The sequence below is a fragment of the Drosophila serrata genome, unplaced genomic scaffold (genome assembly GCF_035046125.1).
Source record: "Drosophila serrata isolate PLE 108 unplaced genomic scaffold, ASM3504612v1 contig_362, whole genome shotgun sequence".
NCBI classification, from domain to species: domain Eukaryota; kingdom Metazoa; phylum Arthropoda; class Insecta; order Diptera; family Drosophilidae; genus Drosophila; species Drosophila serrata.
The window spans coordinates 2,254,303-2,278,845 of record NW_028257260.1 but is presented as its reverse complement, the minus strand read 5'-3'; the positions used below and the strand labels follow the sequence as shown (position 1 = coordinate 2,278,845).

Here is a 24,543-nt window from a genome sequence, read left to right as displayed (position 1 = left end):
CACTTACCGCTTCAATTTCCTGCTCGAATCGAACCGGTCTCAGCCGGCAGAGCACCACGACCAGGTAGATAAAATTCACCGCCATTCCCATTCCTGACCAGAGGACCACATCCGGCGTACAGGCAACCAGATAGCCATGCATGCCCATCATCAAACAGCCAATGAGGAGCATCGTTCGCATCCATAGCGAACCGTAGGGACCATGCGGGGCCAGGAAGGCGAGAAAGAGGAAGGCCCAGCCGAGCTGAAAGTATAGATGATGCGGCTGCTGCCATCCGAGGCACTGTTCGATGGACCAATCGCCGGGATTGATGGAGCGCAGGGTGCCATTGTTGTCCCAGGTGATGGTGCCGCTGCTGGCGGCACTAGTGCCAGCCGTGCTCTGTGCAATAAGGGAACCGGCTCCTCCGGCCTCCGATCCACCTGCTGCTGCAGTGCCGCTGCCCGCTGCGGATCCAGAGCCCAGACCGATGCCCATGACGCTACTGCTGGCACTGCTGCCGGCGCTATTGATTAGGGCGCCCATGCCAACGCCGGCGGCACTGCTGCCCGCCGTGCTGGGCATTCCAGTGCTGCTCCTCCGCCTCCTCCTGGCTTCCTTTCTCTCCTTGATTTCAGTCTGTCACTCTCCTTAAATTGTGGTCTTTGGGTTGGTTTTTTTGTTTCGTAAAAATCCAATCTCGATCACTCGTTATCTTGTTGGTTGGTGTCCTCGCTTTAGCTTTCATTTTAAAAAGTTAAAATTTTAAATTATTTGGGGTTTATATAATTTTTTAAAATTTTATAAAATCGAATTTAAGGTTTTAACTGATGTTTGCTTTATTTTAATATTATTTATAATAAATTGTTAACACACCTTGAAAACAATAAAAAATCCAACCGTTTCGTGGTTTTGGTCAACACTAAGTAGAACACTTTAGCTTTGAGTGGTGCCAGACCTCGCTAATTTGTAGCTTGAAAAAGTTTTACTTGGGGGATTTCCCTTGATAATTCGTTTTTTATATTGACAAATGCTGCTACTCCTCGGATAGTTAATAATAGAGTAAAGTTCCGATAATGATGATGATGCTGCTTCTGCTGCTGCTGCCGTCTCCGCCGCATGTCACATTGTTGCATCGTTTAGGCAGCTGATGGATGAAAACAAAAATAAAACAAATTTATTGGTAACTTCGTGAGACAATTTTAGCCTTGGCAAATCAATAAATAATAATATAATCGATATTGCTGCAACCCTTTGGGAATTCACTCAGCTTGTGCAGCAATTCCCAGAGATCACATAATATATAATTACACATATGCACAAGTACAATGGAAAGAGTTTACAAGTCTAGGAATCTATATCAACAAAAAATAAGTCGATTTATTATATTGACCAATATAAAATCAAAAACTTTGATATATCGAAAATATATAGAATTTAATATCACAAAATTAAATTAACCGTTTAAATATTGATATCGAAAAACATCTGAAAACTGTTATTTAATACATTTTCTTCTCCGATTATATTGATTTGAAATATCAAAAGTATATCGATTAATGGCACATACATATATCGCAGCATTAAAATATCGATTTTTATATTAAGCTTTTTCTGCCATTTTCTAATCTAAAAGAAATATTCAAAATATCCCTGGCTTCCACTGGCCTCCAGTTTGTATTTCCAGTTTCAAGAAATTTTGCAATAAATCATCCAAAAATCCACACAATAAGGATTTCAACAGAATAACCAAAATTTGGTCAAAACTCTCCAGAGAATATATGTATCTATTGTATATACAAAATAAAGCAGACTTGTGTGTGTGAGAAAAGTTGAAAAGGTTTCTTTAGCTGACTTTCAAAAGATTGGAAGTGGGAGAGCATATACAGTTGTGGTTAAAAAGAAATAATCTAAACAGCAAAATGTAAAACAAAATATACAAAAATAAAATAAAATTTTAAATTAATGAATAAGTAAAGGAGAAAATAATAAATAAATAAATATTTAAATAAAGAAATACTCTAATATAGTAAACAAAATAATACTAAATAATAAAGCTTGCTATTAAAATAAAGAAAAATTCTAAAACGTTAGAAAAATAATTATCTATATTTAGTTAATCCCAATGTGATCTATAATTTATTTTTAACTCAAACATAATCAGTTATTTATTTCTATTACTTATTAGTTAATTATTATTTATTATTATTTTGTTTCTTATATGATATACCTTGAATCTCAAAAGTGGCACTATATATTTTGAATTTAAAGGTAAAGCTGTCATTATTGCTATTCTTTTGACCACATCTGCATGGTTCCCACTATACATATATATGAGTAGATATATATTCTATATTGGGGTTGGTCTGGAGAGTGTAGAACCAAAACATTTCCGGCCTGGACTGGTGGACAATAAAACAAAGGCAACGAGAAGGACAGATAGCGCGAAAGAGGAAGGCGAACACACACACACCAAGAGGGGACGACGACAAAGGGCATTCAAATAATCAATTTGATGTCACTAAGTTCGTGGTCTCAAATGCACTGAGAGAAAACTTTGACATCAAATTGGTATTTAAATATAATTTAATTTTCCGAATACATTAAAAATTATAAATAACCAAAATAATAAACGAGAGTGACATATTTTCTTCGAAATAAACATTCCTAGTCTATAAATTAAATGAGAATGTGCTTAAAATATTTTTCCTGATTTTATAACTGATTTTATTGCACGATTTTATGTCATTTCAAAACGATATATACCCGGAAAAAAGACATGATCCAAGTGAGATTTATGCGGATAATGTAAATCATTTAAGACGATATAATTCAAAGCTCATTAAATCAAATACTAAAATTACAAACATCAAAAAGTCATAGTTTTTGAAAATAGTTATTAATGTATACATGTATCTACAAATTCTCATAACTAGCGCATATCTATCTTCTATAAACAAAACTCAAATAAATTATATAATGACTTCATAGCGTATTTTTAAATATTATTCTCTATGTATCGGAATCGAAAACACTAGTATTTTTTCTCTCTCTGCATTTTCGGTATTGAAAGCGGTCAGCCAAGCGATGACTGACAGTCAGACGACGACGATGATGATGATGATGGCGATGTCGGTTGGAATGATGATTACTCAACACTTTGCATGGTGGCTGCAACAATGATGATAATAGTGATGATAGCGCCAAGTGACACACATCATCAGCAACACAAGCAAACAAAGAAAGCCAACACTTTCAAAAGAAATAAAAACAAAACCAGCAGCAGCAACATTTAGTAACATTTGTGGTCTCGCACAAATGTTGAAGTAAAAACAACAAATGAAGGAAACAAGAATATTTAAAATCAAAATAAATCATAAAAATAAATTTCCTAAATTTCCACAAACATTTAGACCTTGTCTATATCTTTATTAAAACCATTATTAATCAAAACCCCTTAAAACACAAGTTTTAGTGAACCATTTTTGATATACCTTTTAGGCAAATAAAAATAATATTTAGATGCTAATTTAATTTGTATACCCTACGCAAACTAGTTCCTCAGTTTTGAAGGTATCTCAGCGAAACTTTACAGTAAGTCTTCATATAGACTTACTTTAATTTGGTTTAAAGCTATCTATCTATTATAAAATTTCATTTTTAATTTTATGAAAATCAGAATACTATACAATATAATTACCAGAAAACGGATGTTAAATGTAGAGAATCAGTAAGTATCTTTCAAGATTAAGTTATTAAGAGCAGTTATTAACTATGATCAGTAAGTATCTATGGCAAGTAAGTAACTCTGAACATTAATTAACTTATGAGAAGTAACTCTGAACATTAAGTATCTATGACCAGCAAGTATGTATGATCATGTATTATGTATTATATGAACAGAAAGTATCTATGACTAGTATGTATGTATGATCACTTACTAACTTTGAACACTAATAAACAATGACTTGCAACTTTTGTAACACAACACATATCTGATACTGGCTTGGCAGCAGTCACTTCGTTCCGGGGATGTTAGAACAAGTTGGGAATCATATACTTTGATGTGCGCAAGTAAATCTGAACACTAAGTAACTATGACCAGTAAATAAATCAGAACACTGAGTAACTATGAGCAGTAAGTAACTCTGATCAGTAAATATCTATGAATAGTCGGTAACTCTGATCAGTAATTAAGTATGCCCAGTAAGTATGTATGTATGATCACTTACTAACTTTGAACACTAATAAACAATGACTTGCAACTTTTGTAACACAACACATATCTGATACTGGCTTGGCAGCAGTCACTTCGTTCCGGGGATGTTAGAACAAGTTGGGAATCATATACTTTGATGTGCGCAAGTAAATCTGAACACTGAGTAACTATGACCAGTAAGTAACTCTGAACACTAAGTATCTATGACCAGTAAATAAATCTGAACACTGAGTAACTATGAGCAGTAAGTAACTCTGATCAGTAAATATCTATGAACAGTCGGTAAATCTGATCAGTAATTAAGTATGGCCAGTAAGTATGTATGTATGATCACTTACTATCTTTGAACACTAATAAACAATGACTTGCAACTTTTGTAACACAACATATCTGATACTGGCTTGGCAGCAGTCACTTCGTTCCGGGGATGTTAGAACAAGTTGGGAATCATATACTTTGATGTGCGCAAGTAAATCTGAACACTAAGTAACTATGACCAGTAAATAAATCAGAACACTGAGTAACTATGAGCAGTAAGTAACTCTGATCAGTAAATATCTATGAATAGTCGGTAACTCTGATCAGTAATTAAGTATGCCCAGTAAGCATCTATGATCAGTAAGTAACTATGAGCAGTAAATAACTCTGAGCAGTAAGTAAGTAAGTATCTATGTAAGTATGTGTGTATGATCACTTACTATCTTTGAACACTAATAAACAATGACTTGCAACTTTTGTAACACAACACATATCTGATACTGGCTTGGCAGCAGGCACTTCGTTCCGGGGATGTTAGAACACGTTGGGAATCATATGCACAAGTGTGCGAGATTTGTTTTGGAACAAAGAGCAATCTATTTAAATGAAACTATGTAGCTAATCTTCTTTATAATTTTACTAGTATATAGTTCGGAGCATGGCGAATCGGTGGACTATATATATACATATATATAGTAGCTGCCATAGGAACAATCATAAATAGTTGGAACAAACCTATAACTTTTCCAGTTTTCAACAGATTTTCTTCAAATTTAATATATAGCCAAAATATATTAATCTAGAATTTTGTGTAAAATTTTATGAAAATCGAACTATTATATTATATAGCTGCCATACAAACGATCGTTAAAAATAGGGGAAAATAGAAAACTGTGAAAGTAACACTGTAAATATAAAATTTATAGGTGAATTATACGAAAGCCGGCTTACTTTATTGTTTTTTAACATAAATATAAATATTTTGTATTGGATTAATTCCTAGTGATCGAATATTAGCCTGCAAGGGTATATATAAATAAAAGACTTTTTAAATAAATGAGTATGATATTAGTCTTTACAGCTCAAACTTTTGCAAGATAACTTTTAGATAAATTAACAAAATATACTGAGTCAAAGAATTAATCAATTAAGGAATTGATATACAAATTTTAAAGTAAACTACAAATATATATTTATCGTATTTATGATAAAGGGTAACCTCAACATCAATGCACCCACACACGCACACATTTTGTGGGCAGAGAAGATGAAGTCATCGTTTTGTTGCCTTGAAGAGAAAACAACAACAACAATAGCAACAAATAAAACAAAGTCCACACTAGCAGCGAAACAACAAAACAAACACAAACACAAAATAAATATATGTACAACTAAGCGCGACTTGGCTTAAAAGACCAAAAAAAAGTGAAGACCAAAATGGGAACAACTCGAGAAAAATGTAAAGAAAAAAATATATATACAAAAAAATGAACTTTAAAACAATAAAATAAAAAAGAATGAATATTAAAAAGAGGGCAACATGGAATATACAATGTGTAAGACAAGAAAACCATAAATCAGAGCTTAAAGAAATGCTAAATTATCATTATTAATTTATAGTTTTTATTAAACTCTGATAAGTTACAAAACATATTAAAAGCGTGTTATTGAACAGGGTTTCGAAAGTAATAAATATTAATAAACCAATAATAATCAATAAAATTTTAATAATATTAATTTGTTTATATAATCAATTTGATTTATTTCAGGTATATTTTTTGTATATCGTCAAAGTTAGTTTTCTTGTCTATTTAAAAATATTGTTTAAAAAACTTTTCATATTATTTATAATTTTAATATTTATAAAATTGTAAAAAGTAAATCTTAAACTTCCTATTGTGAAAATGCCAATAAGTTGATAAATGACTGAGGAAAAGATGGGTGGAGTGAAAAGACCAATGGGTAATGGATGAAAAGCGGGGCATGGATCAATGACCAATATAGTGACAATATAGGTAAAGAAATGGGAGGGGGAAAGGCGGAGGAGGTTAATGGTCAAAGCCTCCTCTCTCTTTCTCGTTGCCCTTTTTTTTCTTTGCGGCGAGGTAATTTGCTATCGAAGTCATCGATTGATTGGTGTTTGCTTAAACGCAATCATCGTAAAATTATCGTGTGGGGGGGGGGTAAAAGTATCTAATGAGATATCGCAATAAGATATAAGATATATCCCTATTTGTTTGCATTTGCCTTCCAATTAGATGAGTCACAAAAGGGACTGTACAGGATCCTAATGGCCTTTCCCTAAAAAAGGGAAATGAAAGTATTTGAAAATTTCATCTAAATTAGATAAATAATTTTCTTGGAAACCAACTTGGCTAGATTTAAGCTACTGTTGATGCTTATAAAAGATAAATACGTATACGTAATATTGTTAGAAATAACACCTAACAATATTACGTATACGTACTTATTCTAACAATATTACGTATACGTATTTATCCTTAATCATGAATTAAATTGAAATTGAATTGATTGACATCATTCAACTAAAATTATAAGGTAACAAATTAAACCAGATTAAATAATAGTATTTATATATTTACAAATAATAATATTTATAGGGTATAGAGTATAGGGTATTTCTATTTCGAAACGAAAGCTAGCAAATAAAATATAGCCCGCAGCGACTCATATCTTGGCCGATTCTAATCGTTATTTGGCCCGCAGACAAATTATGGTCGCTTGGGTCGTAATCCAATTGGAAACGGAACATATATGTACATATGTATACATTTATGTATGCCGCGGCAATTGGAAATGTCGATAGAAAAGGAAAAAGTGAAAATAGAGGCACCCTTTCATCAATTTTCCCCTAGCAACAAGTCATCAAGTTGTACACATTGTAATAGTTTAATTACAAGAAATTAATTGAGGAAAAAACAAAGTAAGAAAGCTAGAAACGAGAGTAAACGACTAGGGAATACCCGGTACTCAAAGTTTTTAGGAGTTAAATATGAAAATACAAAATGTAAAACTCTTTAAGAACTCAAATTAGCCTTTTTCAATATTTTTTGTTTTGAAATAATTAAATTAAATGCCTTTCTAACACTATTTATGAAGAAAAAAAACTAGAAACGGAATACAAATTAGAAAAAAGACTTATTAACATTTTCCAAACTATCAAAATATGATTTACAAAAATAAAAAAAAGATTAAATACCCTACCGACCCCTTAGGGCGTTTCCAAGTTTGTATTTCTCTTTGCTTAAATAGCATTTTAACAATTATAAAATAATTTCGTAGCAGTTTTTAGACGGTGAAGCAAGTGGAGAGGCAACTTTTTCTCTCTCTCTCTCTCTCTCTCTCTCTCTCTCTGGTTTCTTGCCAATTTCCGTTTCCCACGCGTTAACAAAAAACAAAAACCAGCAACAAAAAAATAATAATTATACCAATAACAATAAAGAGGCAAAAACACATGCCGTATTCAATTTTTATATCTTTCTTATGCTCAAAAAACAAGGGAAAACAACCAAAGCAAGACAAGGGTTTGAAAAAATAACTAAGACAACGAAAAGAAATCAAATTACTTAATCACTCATTCACTTTGTAAATGGGTTGGGGAAAACAATGAATATCCATCGAAAATTGATGGATTGCCAGACAATCATGTTTTCTTATTTGCAGTATTTCGAATATTTTCCATTTGTAAAATATGTATATATTTAATCAACAAATGGAGTAACGAGATAGAAAAACTATTCCAACACTAAGGAATGGTTTCTACTCTCAACTGTTAAAGTATCTGACAGTTATCTGATCGAAAAAGATAAATACCAGATACATTTCTGAAATGACCTTGACAATGAGTCTAGCTTAAGGATAGATAACCAAATTTTTGTATCATTAACTTTATCTGACTGCCCAAAAATTATCAACTTGACAACGGAAGAAACTTTCCAGTAAATAGATAAGTTATGTATCTTATCTAAATTCTTTTAAATAAAAATAGATATCAAATAGCAGAAGTTATTCAACTTTGTGTATGATAATAATGATTATTAACTAAGTTTATTTAGAGTATTTATCAACAAAAATTATTTGTATTTCACTCTATCCTTTAATACCTGGTATTTATTTATTGTTTTGAAAGCTTTCACTTACTGAGTGACTTTTAATTTAATTTAAGTAAATTATAATAATACTTTATAGGAATAATAATACTCAGCTTTATTTCTAAAGCATTTAGGGAGCGATCCTTGACCCGAGCGATTTGTAAGATTTGTTTAATTAAGCTCACACGCAACGATCATCAAAATAATTACAAAAAAAAAAAAAAAAAAAAAAAATTTCCACTCCAATCCACTCGCTTCCATCTAGGGATGTTTTTCAACTTTTCAATCTATTTTTGAATCTATTACTACATTTTTGGAATGCAGCAGCTGCTTTTGATTTCTGGGAAGCAATCTGTGTTTGTTTTTTTTTTTTTTTTTGTGATTTTCCTACATTAATTAATTTCTCTCCATGGGATGCAAAAATTTTGCAATTGCTTTTTTATTGCTGTTTGTCAACCGGCTGTTTGAAACTCGAATAAATAAATATCTATGATATGTATGTATTATGTACATTGTATGTACATACATACGTACATTATATTGCCCCAATCTCGCCTCTCTTTTGCTCTTTTAGGCAAACTAGCTTCCATAAATATACACGCACACACAAACATGTACTGAAAAGTTGCATGCCAGAAATGCTATGCAAATGCAAACACCCACACAGTCGCACACACACACATATGGGGGAGAGAAACAGCTGCAGGAGTTGGGGTTTGTTGCTGTTTTACTCTTTACCAACTCCATATCTCCCCCTTCCCCAATCATCCATTTCTACTTCTGCTTCTTCTTCTTCTCCTTCTTGGACTTCTTTGATGCGTGCTGGCAACTGCAATCGCTGCCTCTGCCGACGCTGCCACCACCCGCACGCACACACACACATGCATCGTATACCACATTTTTTAGAGCGTTGATGTTCGATTTTTCACCGTTCTTGCACTCATACATATAAGTAAGTATGTACGTATGTAACTTTAATGGTTATTATTTAATTAGTTTTGGCGCAACTTGAAAAAATAAAGAGAGTCAGGCAGCAAAAACACAAACAAACAACGCCTTCGCCGCCAGTCTCCTATGTACATGTATTGTACATGTAAATACATATATGTATATGACACCGAAACACTTGAAAAAAAATTAATGATTTTAAAGATAATTCACATGCACACACACACTTTCCCTTTCGTTGCTGTTGTACTTTATTTGTTAATGCCTTTAACACTCGAGTTTATTGTTTTTCTTAATGGGAAAAGCAAACTTTTATTTACCAGCAGAAGTCACTTGCATTTGTTTCGCGATCCGATTGCTTTTGTGGTCTCGTGTTGGGAAATATATACATATGTATGTAGCAGAATATATGCGGATGTTTGATATCAATAGTTAGTTTATGTTTTAGCCCGGCAATTAATCGGATACGAATGTCTTATTTGCCATATTCCTTTTCTTTTTGGCAGCGCAGCTCGGTTGAAAAAATAACAATGATAGTGAATTTTGCGGTGGCTTAAATAGAAATTTTGTTCGAATGCTCTCTGCACTCTGCTCCCGAGCTCCGCTCTCCCGCAAAACAGCCGTTTCTCTCGATTCGCTTTGCCCAGTGATGCCAAAGTTCTATCTTGAAAAAAGCTGTTAAGAACAGAAGTAGGGGTTAGAGGTAAGGCTAAATAATTTCTATATATGTATTTACCGATTATTTATTGCATTAATAGCAGGAATAAAAATGTAAATAAATTATTATTAAATTACGTTTAGTTTGCAGTTGCATATCTTTTGTTTTAACAATATTTTGATTTGTCCCTTAAGGCTAGCTACTTTCTAGCTACAATGTGACAGCACTCACTAGCCCTTTTTTCGCTCTCTTCTGCGTGGCCTCTCTTTCTCTCTCCTTTTTACAAATAACCTTTTTCAAAACGATAGACTTGCAAATACAACTGGGGGATCAAATATCACAATAAACTATAAGAATAAATACCTAATATAGCTTACATTCATTTAAATCTAGTTTATGTCATCGCAGCGGCAATTGGGAGAGCGAGAGTTTGAGAGAGCTGAAGAGGGAGGCAGAGCGAAGCTTGAAAAGAGAGCGGAAAAACAGCTGGCAATGACAACAATAAGAGGAAGAACAGCCGGTTTGGCTTAAATGTTTTAAATTAGTCACCCGACATAAGCTAGCCATAAGTTTACAATTAAGGGAATGTTAATATCAAAACGATGATTCAACAAAAAACATGTTTTGGCAAAAACGGAAGAAAAAATCGTGCCAAGCTGTGAGCTGCCATTACGTTTACAATACTTATATCGATAGCTCGATACCGATAAAGTCTTCTCTGCCACGGCTTGCAAATTCTGTCGCGCATTATTTTTACCAATTTTTTTTCGAATAATAGCAACAATAAACCTAGTGCAGTGATATATAAATCGAAATAAGCTTACGGAGCACCTATAAAACCAGAGACCGGTTAATTTGGTGACCTTGAATTGGAATAAACAACGCCGGAAACGCCGGCAGGCGAGAGAGAAAAAAAAGACATGACGGTTGACGTGGGCGGCGTCGCCAGAGGCTTTCTCACATGGGAGAAGCAGGAGCATCTAGTTAAACTGGCCATACTCATTTTGGCGGCCGTTCTGTGTGAGTTAATATGCCATATTGGGAATTTATAATAGTTATTGTTAAAAAACAAAAAAAAACTAATGCGGTTCGTGAGTTTGTTCGATATCGATATTTTCTGATAGAGGTGGTAGTTCGTACGAAAGGTTCATGTCTTCGCTAGACTTCAGCTGTTCTGATATAGTGAATACAGGCACCTTTTGAAGATATCGATATAACGATTAAATGAAATTTGCCATCACTAAAACTCAACTTCCTCTTTTTAATTTTTGACCGCATGCAGCATTCGCCACGCGCCTTTTTTCTGTTCTGCGATTCGAAAGTGTTATCCATGAGTTCGATCCGTACTTTAACTACCGCACCACTCGGTTCCTGGCCGAGCAGGGCTTCTACAAGTTCCACAATTGGTTCGATGACCGCGCCTGGTATCCCCTGGGCCGCATCATTGGCGGCACTATTTATCCCGGATTGATGGTAACCTCGGCGGCGCTCTACCGCCTCATGTGGCTGCTAAATGTGACTATTGATATTAGGAATGTGTGCGTCTTCCTGGCGCCGTTCTTTTCGTCGCTTACCACATTGGTTACCTATGCTCTTACCAAGGAGATTCATGTAAGTTTTGGAGGTTAATTTTCACACGTGGTTTTTGTACTTAACATGTTTTTCTCTTCTTTCTTTCAGAGCACTGGCGCTGGACTGGTGGCTGCCGCTCTCATCTCCATAGTTCCTGGTTATATATCCCGTTCGGTGGCCGGATCTTATGACAATGAGGGGATTGCCATCTTTTGCATGCTCTTCACCTACTATTTGTGGATCAAGGCCGTCAAGACGGGCACCATCTTTTGGTCAGCCATGGCTGCATTGGCTTACTTCTATATGGTCTCCTCATGGGGTGGCTATGTGTTCCTAATCAACCTTATACCCTTGCACGTGGTGGCTCTGATGATAACGGGCAGATTCTCGCATAGGATCTATATTGCCTATAGTACGCTGTATTGTGTGGGCACAATCCTGTCCATGCAGATCTCTTTTGTGGGATTCCAGCCCATCCAAAGCTCGGAGCATATGCTGGTAAGTGTGGTATCCATAGTACCATTGAGAGATTAACCTTAAGTGATCATTTTATGATGAATACTTTCTTATATTCTTGATAGGAAGAGTATGAAACATAATGAGTACGAACAACCAAGCTGATTTGATCATTGAAAGTAGTTAATTATTAATAATCCCTTCATTTTTAATAAAAATAATTAATATTTCTTAATTATTTCTTTTTAGGCTTTAGGTGTCTTTGGTCTTTGCCAGATTCACGCCTTTGTCGACTATCTGCGCTCTCGCATACCCAAAGAGCACTTTGATCTGCTCTTTAAGACCCTAATGTCCAGTCTGCTGACTGTGGTGCTTGTTGTGGGCACTCTGCTGACCATAACCGGCAAGGTATCCCCTTGGACGGGACGATTTTATTCACTGCTGGATCCTTCTTATGCCAAGAATCATATTCCAATTATTGCCTCTGTGTCGGAACATCAGCCCACATCCTGGTCATCATTTTACTTTGATCTTCAGGTTAGTTTTTATAGTTTTCTTTTTGTAATTGTAAACAGCCAAAAGATGAAAACTTTATAACGATGCGAATGAGTGTTGCGTCTTAATGCACTTGAATGATTACCTTGCACTTTGATCGCTGAGGCAGTGTCTGCCAATTAGTTGATTTTAAATTATATTTCCATATATTAATTGGTATATATTTCATCCTTTGCAGATCTTGGTATTTCTCTTTCCCGCTGGCCTGTACTTTTGCTTCTCCAAGCTAACCGATTCGAATATATTCATTATATTGTATGGCGTCACAAGTATTTACTTCGCTGGAGTTATGGTGCGTCTCATGCTGGTTCTTGCTCCCGTGATGTGCGTTTTATCTGGAATTGCCGTATCACATCTGCTGGCCAAATATATCAAGAGTGTGGATGCCGGCAGTTCGTCGTCCAAGCATGGCGGAGTGGAGAGCAAGCGGCAGCACAAGAAGATGGAGCAGCAGACGGGCGGTGTGAAGAGCGAGGTGGCCATTGGTTTTGTGGGCATTATAACGTTGATGCTTATAGTTTATACCCTGCACTGCACGTGGGTCACCTCGGAGGCTTACTCCTCGCCCAGCATTGTGCTGAGCGCACGATCGCATGACGGCGGTCGGATTATCTTTGATGATTTCCGTGAGGCCTACTACTGGCTGCAGATGAATACACCGGAAGTGAGTCTACATTTTCTACTTACTATATATTAATCAATTTCCTCACTTGCCTAAAATGATGACTACTTGTATAAATTCTTGATAGGAAGAGTATGAAACATAATGAGTACTAAACAAACTAGCTGACAAGGAAATTAAATAATGATTACTTTTCTCTTAAGAACTGTATAACTAAATTATATGTTTTTTCTTAATTTATTTCCGCAGGACGCTCGCATCATGTCTTGGTGGGATTATGGCTATCAAATAACAGCCATGGCCAATCGTACCATATTGGTGGATAATAATACTTGGAATAATACGCACATTTCACGTGTGGGCCAAGCCATGGCCTCGTCGGAGGAGAAGGCCTATGAGATAATGCGTGAACTGGATGTGGATTATGTCTTGGTTATCTTTGGCGGTTTGACTGGCTACTCATCCGATGATATTAACAAGTTCCTGTGGATGGTACGGATTGGTGGGAGCACAGATCGTGGTGCACACATACGTGAAAAGGATTACTATGCTGCGAATGGAGAGTTCCGTGTGGACAAGGAGGGTTCGCCAACGCTGCTCAATTGTCTGATGTACAAGATGTGCTATTATCGCTTTGGCCAAATGTACACGGAGGGTGGCAAGGCCCAGGGCTATGATCGAGTGCGTGCAGCGGAAATTGGCAATAAGGACTTTGAGCTTGATGTGCTGGAGGAGGCCTATACCACGGAGCATTGGCTGGTGCGCATCTACAAGGTCAAGGATCTGCCAAATCGAGGAGTCTGAAAAGGAATCAAGGAGTCGCAACAAACATTCCAGTGTGGCGCCATCTCTTTGAGAGCTGGAAGGAGAACATCTACGATTTTTTTCGATGTCACATCGATCTTCTATCTCTCTCCATTCTATGTTTGTACATTACAGTCCTACGTCTCTCTCCATCTCGCTCTGTATCTCTATTTATATCGAATCATTTGGCAATCTCTCTTGCTCCCTGAGTATTAATTGTTGCTACTTGTTGCACGCCTTTCGTTTTTTTGTACCATTTTTTTTTTTACTTTAAAATATTTCTCATCTGGAACAAGAACACAACACATGTAAGCAAATCGAACGAAAAATATATATAGATATGATAAAAGTGATCAATTTAAATAGATAATTGTTTCCATTTTGTGGGCGGTTTTGAAAGTAAGCATTTTAATTCAAATGTGAATTTATAAAATATTGCTTTAGGGTTTTAAATAACAACTAGGGTATCTAATTCAGTAAAATATTGGAACTTTGCCTTATAAAATAGTAAAATCTAGAGTTCTCTATGTTTATACCCTTATGGAGTATTATAATTTATTCAAAAGCTTGTTACTATATGAAGGAATCATTTCCGACCCTATAAATCATATATATTCTTGATCAGCATCATCAGCCGAATCGATCTAGCCATCTTTGGAGGAAAGAAAAAATTGAAAAAATTTTTCAACATTTTATAAGGGGTTACATCGTTAAAAATTATGAAAAAAATTCGAAAAAATTAAAATTTGTTAAAAGTTTAAATTAAGTACGCAGATTTATACACCTTTTAAAAACTTACATAGGAACGCTTTCCGAATTGAAATTAATGCTTTTTTGGCTTAGTTATGAGATTTTTTAAGTTTGAATTTTCGAAAAAATTGTCATACAAAAAAATTATTGATTTAAGGAATACGAAGCTTAATTATTTCCGATTCGATCCTATAATTTAATTCAAAACTGCAAGTTCAATGCTTACTTCTATCCCTCAAAAACACGCGTTAAGTTTTTTTTTTATTTATAAAAGGATATTTATTATCAAATATAAAAATGCATGCCGGTTTTGTTTTTTAACATTATAATAACCAATTTCGACTGGTACATATTTCAACTTTCTTTCAGATTTTAACTTATAGTTTATATATCCAAAATAGTTTAAAAATGGACAGTGGAATTAGGCTATATAAGTTAATAGTGCTTAGGTTTATGGTCGGTAGGTTTATAGGATAGGTTCTAACTCCATAAAGCTAATTTCTATTAACGTTTTAGTGGCCACCGCCATTTGTGGTGGTGCCATTTGACTTGGAATTCTGATTTCCAGCGTCTGTGATGAAGGCTGTGACGTCCAGCTTGTTGGCCAAGGCCTTAACCTCCTCCTTGCCTGAAGCATTCTTGCCCACAATCAACACAGTGGGATCCAGCTCAAGAACGCGGGCCAGCTTGCCAATAATCTCGGATTCATTCAAACGGATCACACGCCTATTCAGTGCCTTAATTACAGGATCAGATGGCTGGCGGTTCATGCTCACAATCTGAGTGATCAACGTCTCCTGGCTAACCACGCCCAAAATGGAACTATTAAAAAAATAAGAGAGAAAGTGAGTTAGTTATTTTAGTTTTAGTTTAACCAATTAATCCTTACCCATCCTCTTCATCTACCATGGGCAGATGGTCCACGCGGTGCTGCTTCATCAGGGCCACAGTCTCTCCCACAGTGGCGTTCGACTTTAGAACCATTGGCACTGCTGGAAGCTTTAGTTTCTGAATCGCTAGATTCCACCACCAGTGACCATGCTCGTTAACCGACTCCTTGAAGCCACGCGCCTCCATCCAATTGTCCGAGACGAACTTGGTCATATAGTTGCGAATGCCATCGGGCAGAATGACCACACAACGTTGGCCCTTCTTCAGTTTGCGAGCATTCTGGAGGGCAGCATGCATTGCACCGCCGCTGGAGCCGCCGCACAAGAGGCCCTCCTCGGCATTCAGACGCCTGCTCATGGGGAAGCAATCGGAATCGGTGATTTTGGTCCACGAATCGACCACAGTTTCATCATAGACGGTGGGTGGAAAGTCATAGCCAATGCCCTCGACTTCATAGAATGTCACATCGCTCTTGTTCATCCCAATGGGACGGGCCAAGACGGAGCCAAAGGGATCCACGCCAACGATTTGACAATTTGGAGCCTGCTCCTTGATTTTCCTACCAATGCCGCTTATGGTGCCCGCCGTTCCGGCCGAGACCACAATCATATCCACCTGATTGTCCAATTGCCACAGGATCTCAGCAGCAGTGCCATCATAGTGGGCCAACGGATTGCCCGCATTCCGATACTGATCGAGGACAATCGAATTGGGTGTTTCCCTCTGCAGCCGCTGGGCCACATAGATCAGACCTTCGGGTGAATCGTAGGCAGCCTCCGTTGGTGTACGAATTATCGTAGCTCCAAGAGCACGAAGTGCAGATACCTTCTCATTGGACATCTTCTCTGGCATCACAATGATGCACTTGTAACCCTTGACGGCACAGGCCATTGCCAGTCCAATGCCTGTATTTCCTGAAGTTGGTTCGATAATCGTGAATCCTGGCTTAAGGATACCCTTCTCCTCGGCATCCTGGACCATACGATAGCCGATGCGATCCTTGACCGAACCACCGGGATTAAGGAACTCGCATTTGGCATCTGTCAGAGGAAATCGGAAAGTTATTATGGATACACCTCAGTTGGGATTTGTTTATACAAACTCACACATCTCGCACTCTATGCCCTCAGCGGCGGGAATATGATTAAGTTTAATCAGTGGAGTGCATCCAATCACCTCCAGGATGTCCGGTGTGATCTTTTGACGGTGAGCAATGCCTCGCTGCGTATGGGGTGACTTTTCGGTGGTTCCCAAATGCCATTTGCATTTCGATGGCATTCCGGGATCGATGTAATCGGCGGGCCTTTCGTATGGCTTAGGCTGTGGCATCTCTGCGGGAAAAGGATACATTATAAGGATGTCATGTAAATTGAGGGGAAAATATATATATCATGTATGATATGATATTTAGACTAAGAGACTCATCACATTCAGTATAAGATTTATCGAAGTTGTATATCGACTTTCGTCTCATATATCGGTACAGCATCGATAAATTGAAAATATCTGCCATCTTGAATACTTAAGGTAAGCTTTTAAATCAGCGAAATACAATTTTGCAACTAGGTTTTTAAGTAACATGTAATTTTTACAACATTTTAAGAATTCAGATATTACAAAACGTCAATTTAAATAAAAGAAAATGTTATAAATAATTTGATTTCCTTGTTTTTCCATTAATAATATTCGAAAAACATTTGAATTTTGTTATCTGTTTATTTCACAATATTCGAATCGCCAGATGGTGCAGTTAGACCTCAGACCTTATCGCTTTAGATTTTGGAATAGGAATAAAAGTATGACTTGGAATCGGAATTGAAATAGATTTTTTTGTTGTCTCATTGTGTACTTGGTGATATTTTTATATATAGCCTGAGATTATTATTTGATCGAAAGCGAAAAGGTCGAGCATGCTTTTGAAACGATGACGTGCAAAAGGGGATTTGAAAAAACGAGCTTCTAAATTCCCAAGATAATAGGGATTGTAAAATTAATTTTTTTTAGAATCATAAATAAATAAATAAATTTATATTGGCTCTGGATGTGGCCATAAGAGAAATTGATAAAGCCCTGTGACGCGTTTATTTGATTATTATAAATCCCAAGGTCTTTCCTTATCAAAACCAATTGGGGGAAAGTTCAAAAATGGTGAGATCAGCAAAAAAAAAAGTGATTATGTAATTAATACTGGGGATATTTCTAAGTTCCTTATTGTAGATTGATATATTTATATATTGGATTGATCTGGAAACTAAACCCTCACAAAGTCGGTCAATAAACCTGTATATATTATACTTCAGATACTTCCTTATCGACACCTATTGGGGAAAAGCTCAAAAATTGTGAAATCAGCAAAAGTTTGTGATTATGCAATTAATTCTGGAGGAAATTTCCAAGTTCCTGATTGTAGTCGAGTGGAATTATTTTGTTTTCTTTTATAAGCATAATTGATACTTTGTTTATCTTTTGTACCCTCTCAAAGTTGGCCAATAAACGGTAGTTGCCTGTATATATTACATATATATATATATATATATATATATATATATATATATTTACTGCTTTAGATAAGGTGTTCCCAGGTGGCACTGATTGATAGCAATCGACACGCCACTTGAAGCAGACCAAATAAGGGAACCTATATACACACTCTGTTTTTAGTATTTGTTACTTTTATAATGTGCCATAAATTGGGTTCCTAAGGTAGGTCGGAAACATTAAAAGGGTTGCCTGATATTAAAAGCTTATTTTTCATTAATTAGTTTATTTAAGTGTCTCATTTTCATATGACATAACAAAAATTAAACCTTTTTTAAGGCTATGGAATAATGTTGATCTTTGAGACGAAAAAGAACAAGGGATCGGAGTTATGCAATACTTTATATAATCATTTTAAACCTATAAATCATATATATTCTTGATCAACATCAACAGCTTTACATATTCAGTCATATTTTCTAAACTGTATAAAGGGTTACACCATTCAAATTGTAAATAATTAAAAAAACAAAAATAATAATCATTTTTAAGTATTAAAGTTCATAATCTGATTAGTTGAACTAATAAAAACTAACACAATGAATCTTTCCGAATTGAAATTAATGATTTATTAGGCTTAGTTAGTTATATTTGACGAACTTTGATCTGACCAAAATATATTAAAATATATAATATATATATAAGTATTATATATAAAATTATCAATTTAATGGATTTATGTTAATTCCTATAATGCATGTTCTTAGCCAAAAACCAAATAATATAATCACCATAAAAATTCCAATTAATAAAAATAAAATATTTGTAAACCAAAAACCTATATTTATATTTTTATTACGTTTTTTTTTTTTAAATTGTAGAAGAGTTGCATAAGTCAAAATAAAACATCACATGTTGGTTTTTATACCGAATAAAACCCAACACAGAAGAGCTTTAAATGTAATATTTTAAATTAAATTTTTAAATTTAAATTAATGCATTTTTGTCTTAGTTATTATTCTACAATTGAAAACTGCAAGGGTATTAAAAATTCAGCTTTCACAAGTCTTATTTGAGACTTTAACTTAAGAATTAAAGTTAAGATACTATTGAAACAAGTTAAGTTTACGATCTTCCAACATTTAAATATATGTAAATCTATTAGTTCTATTTTTTCTGTTTTATTAGACCGTTTTCGTGTTCTCTTTTTTATTCTATCTTTTCCTTGAATTTACTTTCTTCACCAAAGAGACCGGCCAAAGAGTAAAGTGAGAAAGTGGAGTGGAGTGAGTGGGAGAGGAGTGGAGTTGCACAGATAGAATTCCAACTGGATTTTTTACTGCTCTCTCTCTCTCTCTCAAGCATGTTTATATGTTCTCCTTCCGTTTCAACGGCACATGTTTACACACACACGTAAAAGTATTTATATTCACATGCAAATAACGAAATAGAAAAACAACGCGCAGCTAAAAAACGAAAACAACAAAAGAAAGGCCAAGCACATGTGTTTTTTAGCCCCCTATTTTCACATACACGTATTTAGTTATTTAAGTACGTAAATGAGCCGGCTGGCATTTAAACGCATTTAATAATAAAGCCTTAACTGCCACAAGCTGGGCCTAAAAGGAACACAGGATTAACGTACTTTTTGAGCAGTTTCTTTTTTGTTTAAATAAACTAATCACTTTTGAAAGCCGCAGTTAAACGAATACTTACTGCTTAATTGTGATGTCTTTTTGAATAAAACTAAAAAACCGCAGCGAAGTAAGCTTGTTGAAAATATATCAAAATTTCAACTTGTATCGATATTTTAACATCGATATTATTATTTTTTGTACACAAAAAATATCATCGATATGATACGATACGATACGTAAATATACATTAACGGACTTTACATGGTTTATCTCATTTACCACTTGAAATAGCTTTTAGCACAAAGAAAATTGTTAATCAACATTCCGTACTCCAAAAATAATTAAAAAAATAATAAAAACAAAATTAAAGAATAACAGCTGCTTAGGTATGTGCTAGGGATGATAGTTCCGTCCCGATAGCACATCGATAGGCAGGAAGCGCGCCATATAAATTTGAAATTCAGCGCGCTCGACATCTATATTTGAATTAATTTAAATAGAATTTTTTGTTGTTGTTTTGTTGTTTTTGTTTTAAGTTTATTGATGACATATTTCGAAATATCCTAATAATTGAATATATCCGGATCCGGCATGACCTGTTTGGTTTATACTCCAGTGACTCAACCTTGGCTGTAGCTGTTCCCTTCCCAAGGGACTTCGTTTTCTATTTCTGGAGATGAACCGGGGGTCAGTTGAATATGTGATTCTAGTGTTGAGATCATGGGTCTTCTTGGTTAGTTGTTCGTGCTGCTTGATCATCCGGGCTTCTCCATCAGGTTAATCTTCTTCTGAAGATTCTTCCATGTCCAAAAGCCCCATTCGGTGCTCATCATGTGCCGTCTTTCTCTTTTCTTTGCGAGCCGCGAGCCCATCTAAGCTCGATTTCTTCATAACTTCGGCACTAGACCTGGGACTGGGATCCATATTAAGAAGATTACGAGGCTGTGCAGAAGACGTCGATGGTAATTGTAATGAGACATCCGACTCGACGGCTGAGGGGGATCTGTTGATACTCATAGCTTGTAATGCTGAGATTTCATCCTCCAGCTTGCCGATCTTCTCCTCCAGATTGCAATGCTTCTCCTCGTAATTGCGTTTGTCCTCGAGAAGACTGGAAATGGTGGCGGCCATGCCCTCCCTCTCCGTTACCATATAGGTCTCCTTGGATTTCTAAATATATTAAATTGTACTTAATCTAAATAACAATAATATTATATTAAATATTACCAAAGAGTTTTGTAGATATTCGATCTGTTCCATTAACTTCCGGGATTCTACGTTTGCTGTTTCAGCAACTAACTTTTCATTATTTAAGGCTTCTCGCAATGACTCAGATTCAATATCTTTGGCTTTAAGCTTTGCCAAGAGGTCAGCATTACGTCTATTCTCCAGATTCAAGGAGGTGATGTCTTTCTGCATCAATTTCTTTTCCTCTAGAAGACTGGAAATAGTGGCGGCCATGCCCTCCTTGGATTTCTAAATGTACATATTTCACATAAACGAAATTAGAATTATATTATTTTAAATATTACCAAAGAGTTTTGTAGATATTCGATCTGTTCCACGAACTTTTCTATGAGTTCAGCATTACGTTTTTTCTCTAGATTCAAGGAGCTGATATTGGCCTCCATCGTATTTTTCTCTTCGACGAGACTGGAAATGTTGGCGGCCATGCCCTCCCTCTCCGTTAGCATATAGGTCTCCCTGGATTTCTAAATATACACATTTTTTTTTTAAATTATTATTATTAATCTTAATGAACTTACTAGCTCAGTGCGTAGGTTGTCACACTCCTTGGACAGTTCCCCCATTCGATGGCGTTCAGATTCCATTTCCTCTCGCAGCTTCACAAGTTCTTGATTGGCTTCGTCTTCTTTTGATTGATTTTGCAAAAGATTTCGGAGATTCCTCAGCTTCACCTTAAGCTTTCCGTTTTTAGTTTCCAGAATTTCCTTATCATCTTCCAAGTATTGCAACTTGAGCTGCAAGTCTTTTATGGAACCATTGAGATCTGCAATCACCTTTTCGAACTGTATACCATCTTGGGACATCTTATCCTCCGCTGCCTCTAGCTTCGTTATCATAGTATCCTTTAACTCCAGGGCTTGCATTAGATCTGAACGAAGTCTTATCATTACTTCATCACCACTGGAGATTTCCTGTTGAGCAGCAAGCAGTTCATACTGCAGGTTATCAACTTTTTCCTGCAGAGTGGAGGACACTCCCTTTGCCACCGAAAGGCATAGCTTTAGCTCTTCGTTCTCCGATATCAGATCGTCAAGGCCAGATGTCTTTAGCTGAGCATTGTTTAGCTCTTTTTCCACCTTAAGCTCAAGCATTACCTTTTCCTCCCTCAGATTATTGGCTTCAGCATCCAGCTGGTTATACATTTGCTGGAGCTCTTGGATATGCGCCTTCATCATGGCAAGCTCATCCAAGCCCTTATTACGCTCATCTTCGGCTTTTTGGATTTGAAGCTCGAAGTCCGCTCGGACTCTTTCCAATTCAATTGAGTGGGCATCATGCATCCGCTTCTTGTAATTGTCAAACTCAAGGAGATCTTCTATCTCTTTATCCTGGTATTTTGCGATCTCTTCCTGGTGCTGGGCCTTTAAGTCTTCTTTTTCTTCCACTATTTTACGAAAGGTGTCTTTATAGCGCAATACATCTTCCTGACACCGATCAGTAAATGTAGAGAGCTCTTTTCCGTAACGAAGTAACTTGTTTTTGTCCTCCAGCAATTTTAACTTGTATTCACATTCTTTATCAAAATTCTCCTTTTCGACAGCCTTTAATTTTTTTGAGAACTCCAGCTGCAAGGCATTAAGTTCATCAGTCCTTACCTTATCCTTGAGTTTTAGCTCATTTTCGGCTTTCTGCAATGATTCCATAAGTGCAACGATTTGTTCTTCGTACTCAGAGGGAGGAATAGTTTGCTTCGGTTTTGGTAATCCAACCAGCTCATGAGGCGGAGCGAAGCGACTAAAACCGGTGCGGACAGAAATGTCGAGTTGTTTTACCGATTCGGAGACCTTGGCAAGCTCCTTACGAAGTTCCGCCATTTGCTCAGTACTCAAGCCACTCAAAGTATTCATTGCTGCGGTCTCCTTCAGATTGGAATTAGATTTGCCGTTGTTTCCAGACATTTTCTCTTTTTTTTCGCTTTTGATTTTGCTTTGACACACACTGTTTTCCAGTCGCACGAATGAAAATTTTCAGCTCGAATGACAGATGACAATAAAGACGTCAACTTTGATTCTTTAATGTGAACGAATTCTGGTTTTGGAAAAATGTTTAATTAAAATGTAGTATAGTATTTAATATATTTAGTATGGTGTTGAAAAGTGAAATTTAAATGAATTTAAATGAATGAGATTTTGGAATACCATTGAAGTGCTTCTTTTTTAAATATCCCGCAAATTATTTCGATTATTTAACAGCTGTTTAGTGTTTTGATCTGGCAACGCCATCACAAGAATGGTCATTGCGTTTTTGTTTACAAATTTTATAACAGCCTTAAAGTCATAATTATTGAAGATTTACTAACTATTAGTTAAGGAAATAAATTCCAACTGATGCTGCGTCCTTTGTCCAACGCCAGCGGCCTGCTGCGCCGTTTCTATGGAACGAAACTAAGCGATCACCAGGCGGCATTGATGGCCCGCGGATTACCCAAGCGGGAGCCCATTAGCGGCGTCCAGGACATCATTGTGGTGGCCTCCGGCAAGGGCGGCGTGGGAAAGAGCACCGTCGCCGCAAATTTCGCCTGCAGCCTGGCCAGCCTGGGCAAACGTGTGGGTCTCCTGGATGCGGATATCTTTGGTCCCAGCATACCGCTGCTGATGAATGTGCACAGCGAGCCGTTGGTGAACGATCGCAATAACCTAATGATTCCGCCGCAAAACTACAATGTCAAGTGCCTGTCGATGGGCATGTTAACACCACCGGATGGCTCTATTATTTGGCGCGGCCCCTTGGTCATGTCTGCCGTTCAGCGTTTGTTGAAGGGCGCCGAATGGGGACCACTGGATGTTCTCGTTGTGGACACACCACCGGGCACAGGCGATGTACATTTGTCGCTGTCCCAGCATGCACCCATCACGGGCGTCATTTTGGTAACTACACCACATACGGCAGCCGTTCAGGTGACCGTTCGCGGTGCCAAAATGTACGAAAAGCTGGGTGTACCCATTTTCGGTCTGGTGGAGAATATGCGTTACTCCATTTGCCAGAGTTGCAACGAACGCATGGAGTTCTTCAAGGACAGCACTTGCACCCGCTCCCAGGAGGCACTGCCGCGCAAGCTCATCTCCCTGCCCCTTGATCCCCACATAGCCGAGTGCTGTGAGATCGGTGTACCCGTGGTCATCAAGTATCCCGACAGCGAGTACTCCAAACTCTTCACTCAGCTGGCCGGTGACATTTCGAATATTCTGGAAAAGCAGCCAAAGGATAAGGCAACGAGTGATGGCAACTCTTGAGGCTGTCACTAAATATTGATGTATGTAAGTTGTTAAAGCTTTTGTTTACGAAAATATATATCAAATACTTGTCACAAAGTAAAACTTGAGGTGGGTTCTTTACATTCTGTGCGTGGTCTTTA

At 36.5% G+C, this 24,543-nt stretch overlaps 5 protein-coding genes and 2 non-coding genes across 12 annotated transcripts in view; 4 read left to right on the top strand and 3 right to left on the bottom strand.

Annotated features, from left to right (window-relative positions):
- The window catches only part of bves (popeye domain cAMP effector bves), a 35,437-nt gene extending 25,245 nt beyond the window's left edge, over window positions 1-10,192 (bottom strand). For all 3 annotated transcript variants that reach the window (XM_020942089.2, XM_020942090.2, XM_020942087.2), the window contains exons 1-3: window positions 9,838-10,192; window positions 857-1,127; window positions 8-721 (exon numbers count right to left, since the gene is read on the bottom strand). In XM_020942089.2, coding sequence (XP_020797748.1) covers window positions 8-565 — 558 coding nt within the window. In that variant the 5' untranslated portion in view covers window positions 566-721; window positions 857-1,127; window positions 9,838-10,192. The remainder of the gene's footprint in view (window positions 1-7; window positions 722-856; window positions 1,128-9,837) is intronic.
- An 861-nt stretch (window positions 10,193-11,053) lies between these two features.
- On the top strand, window positions 11,054-14,547 carry Stt3A (catalytic subunit 3A of the oligosaccharyltransferase complex). The gene is made up of 6 exons (XM_020942324.2): window positions 11,054-11,195; window positions 11,458-11,786; window positions 11,856-12,245; window positions 12,453-12,740; window positions 12,937-13,422; window positions 13,630-14,547. Exons 1-6 carry the CDS (start codon window positions 11,096-11,098, stop codon window positions 14,182-14,184), a joined length of 2,148 nt encoding a protein of 715 aa, XP_020797983.1. The 5' UTR covers window positions 11,054-11,095; the 3' UTR covers window positions 14,185-14,547.
- Window positions 12,291-12,374, top strand: LOC147642736 (small nucleolar RNA Me28S-U3344). Its single transcript, XR_015273111.1, has one exon. It is a non-coding gene; the product is annotated as a small nucleolar RNA Me28S-U3344 (small nucleolar RNA).
- Window positions 13,471-13,555, top strand: LOC147642735 (small nucleolar RNA Me28S-U3344). The gene has a single exon (XR_015273112.1). It is a non-coding gene; the product is annotated as a small nucleolar RNA Me28S-U3344 (small nucleolar RNA).
- Window positions 14,548-15,187: 640 nt separating the features above from the next.
- On the bottom strand, window positions 15,188-20,137 carry Cbs (Cystathionine beta-synthase). 3 transcript variants are annotated; one of them, XM_020942106.2, is made up of 4 exons: window positions 20,020-20,137; window positions 16,932-17,156; window positions 15,824-16,865; window positions 15,188-15,756 (listed from the first exon to the last, which is right to left on the bottom strand). In XM_020942106.2, exons 2-4 carry the CDS (start codon window positions 17,152-17,154, stop codon window positions 15,447-15,449), a joined length of 1,575 nt encoding a protein of 524 aa, XP_020797765.2. In that variant the 5' UTR covers window positions 17,155-17,156; window positions 20,020-20,137; the 3' UTR covers window positions 15,188-15,446. The 3 variants fall into 3 exon arrangements, with proteins under 3 accessions (XP_020797765.2, XP_086695283.1, XP_086695284.1); XM_086839157.1 differs by having other exon boundaries at window positions 19,949-20,045; XM_086839158.1 differs by lacking the exon at window positions 20,020-20,137 and adding an exon at window positions 17,589-17,693.
- A 380-nt stretch (window positions 20,138-20,517) lies between these two features.
- On the bottom strand, window positions 20,518-23,249 carry LOC110176056 (uncharacterized). 2 transcript variants are annotated; one of them, XM_020942269.2, is made up of 4 exons: window positions 21,707-23,249; window positions 21,473-21,652; window positions 21,168-21,416; window positions 20,518-21,110 (listed from the first exon to the last, which is right to left on the bottom strand). In XM_020942269.2, exons 1-4 carry the CDS (start codon window positions 23,084-23,086, stop codon window positions 20,718-20,720), a joined length of 2,202 nt encoding a protein of 733 aa, XP_020797928.2. In that variant the 5' UTR covers window positions 23,087-23,249; the 3' UTR covers window positions 20,518-20,717. The 2 variants fall into 2 exon arrangements, with proteins under 2 accessions (XP_020797928.2, XP_086695282.1); XM_086839156.1 differs by having other exon boundaries at window positions 20,518-21,101.
- A 147-nt stretch (window positions 23,250-23,396) lies between these two features.
- On the top strand, window positions 23,397-24,505 carry Nubpl (NUBP iron-sulfur cluster assembly factor, mitochondrial). The gene has a single exon (XM_020942236.2). The coding sequence runs from the start codon at window positions 23,516-23,518 to the stop codon at window positions 24,419-24,421; it is 906 nt and encodes a 301-aa protein (XP_020797895.2). The 5' UTR covers window positions 23,397-23,515; the 3' UTR covers window positions 24,422-24,505.
- The last annotated feature ends 38 nt before the right edge of the window (window positions 24,506-24,543 follow it).

What these genes read in the sequence shown, in the direction of transcription:
- Stt3A (XM_020942324.2), top strand. Translation starts at nt 11,096, where the DNA reads ATGACGGTTGACGTGGGCGGCGTCGCCAGAGGCTTTCTCACATGGGAG. An exon ending in AAAGCTCGGAGCATATGCTG is followed by an intron (nt 12,246 to 12,452) that starts GTAAGTGTGGTA and finishes ATTTCTTTTTAG; the next exon opens with GCTTTAGGTGTCTTTGGTCT. An exon ending in CATTTTACTTTGATCTTCAG is followed by an intron (nt 12,741 to 12,936) that starts GTTAGTTTTTAT and finishes CATCCTTTGCAG; the next exon opens with ATCTTGGTATTTCTCTTTCC.
- Cbs (XM_020942106.2), bottom strand. Translation starts at nt 17,154, where the DNA reads ATGCCACAGCCTAAGCCATACGAAAGGCCCGCCGATTACATCGATCCC. An exon ending in GGGCATAGAGTGCGAGATGT is followed by an intron (nt 16,866 to 16,931) that starts GTGAGTTTGTAT and finishes TTCCTCTGACAG; the next exon opens with ATGCCAAATGCGAGTTCCTT. An exon ending in ATGGTAGATGAAGAGGATGG is followed by an intron (nt 15,757 to 15,823) that starts GTAAGGATTAAT and finishes TTTTTTTAATAG; the next exon opens with TTCCATTTTGGGCGTGGTTA.
- LOC110176056 (XM_020942269.2), bottom strand. Translation starts at nt 23,086, where the DNA reads ATGTCTGGAAACAACGGCAAATCTAATTCCAATCTGAAGGAGACCGCA. An exon ending in AATATCTACAAAACTCTTTG is followed by an intron (nt 21,417 to 21,472) that starts GTAATATTTAAA and finishes ATGTACATTTAG; the next exon opens with AAATCCAAGGAGGGCATGGC. An exon ending in AATATCTACAAAACTCTTTG is followed by an intron (nt 21,111 to 21,167) that starts GTAATATTTAAT and finishes TAATATATTTAG; the next exon opens with AAATCCAAGGAGACCTATAT.
- Nubpl (XM_020942236.2), top strand. Translation starts at nt 23,516, where the DNA reads ATGCTGCGTCCTTTGTCCAACGCCAGCGGCCTGCTGCGCCGTTTCTAT.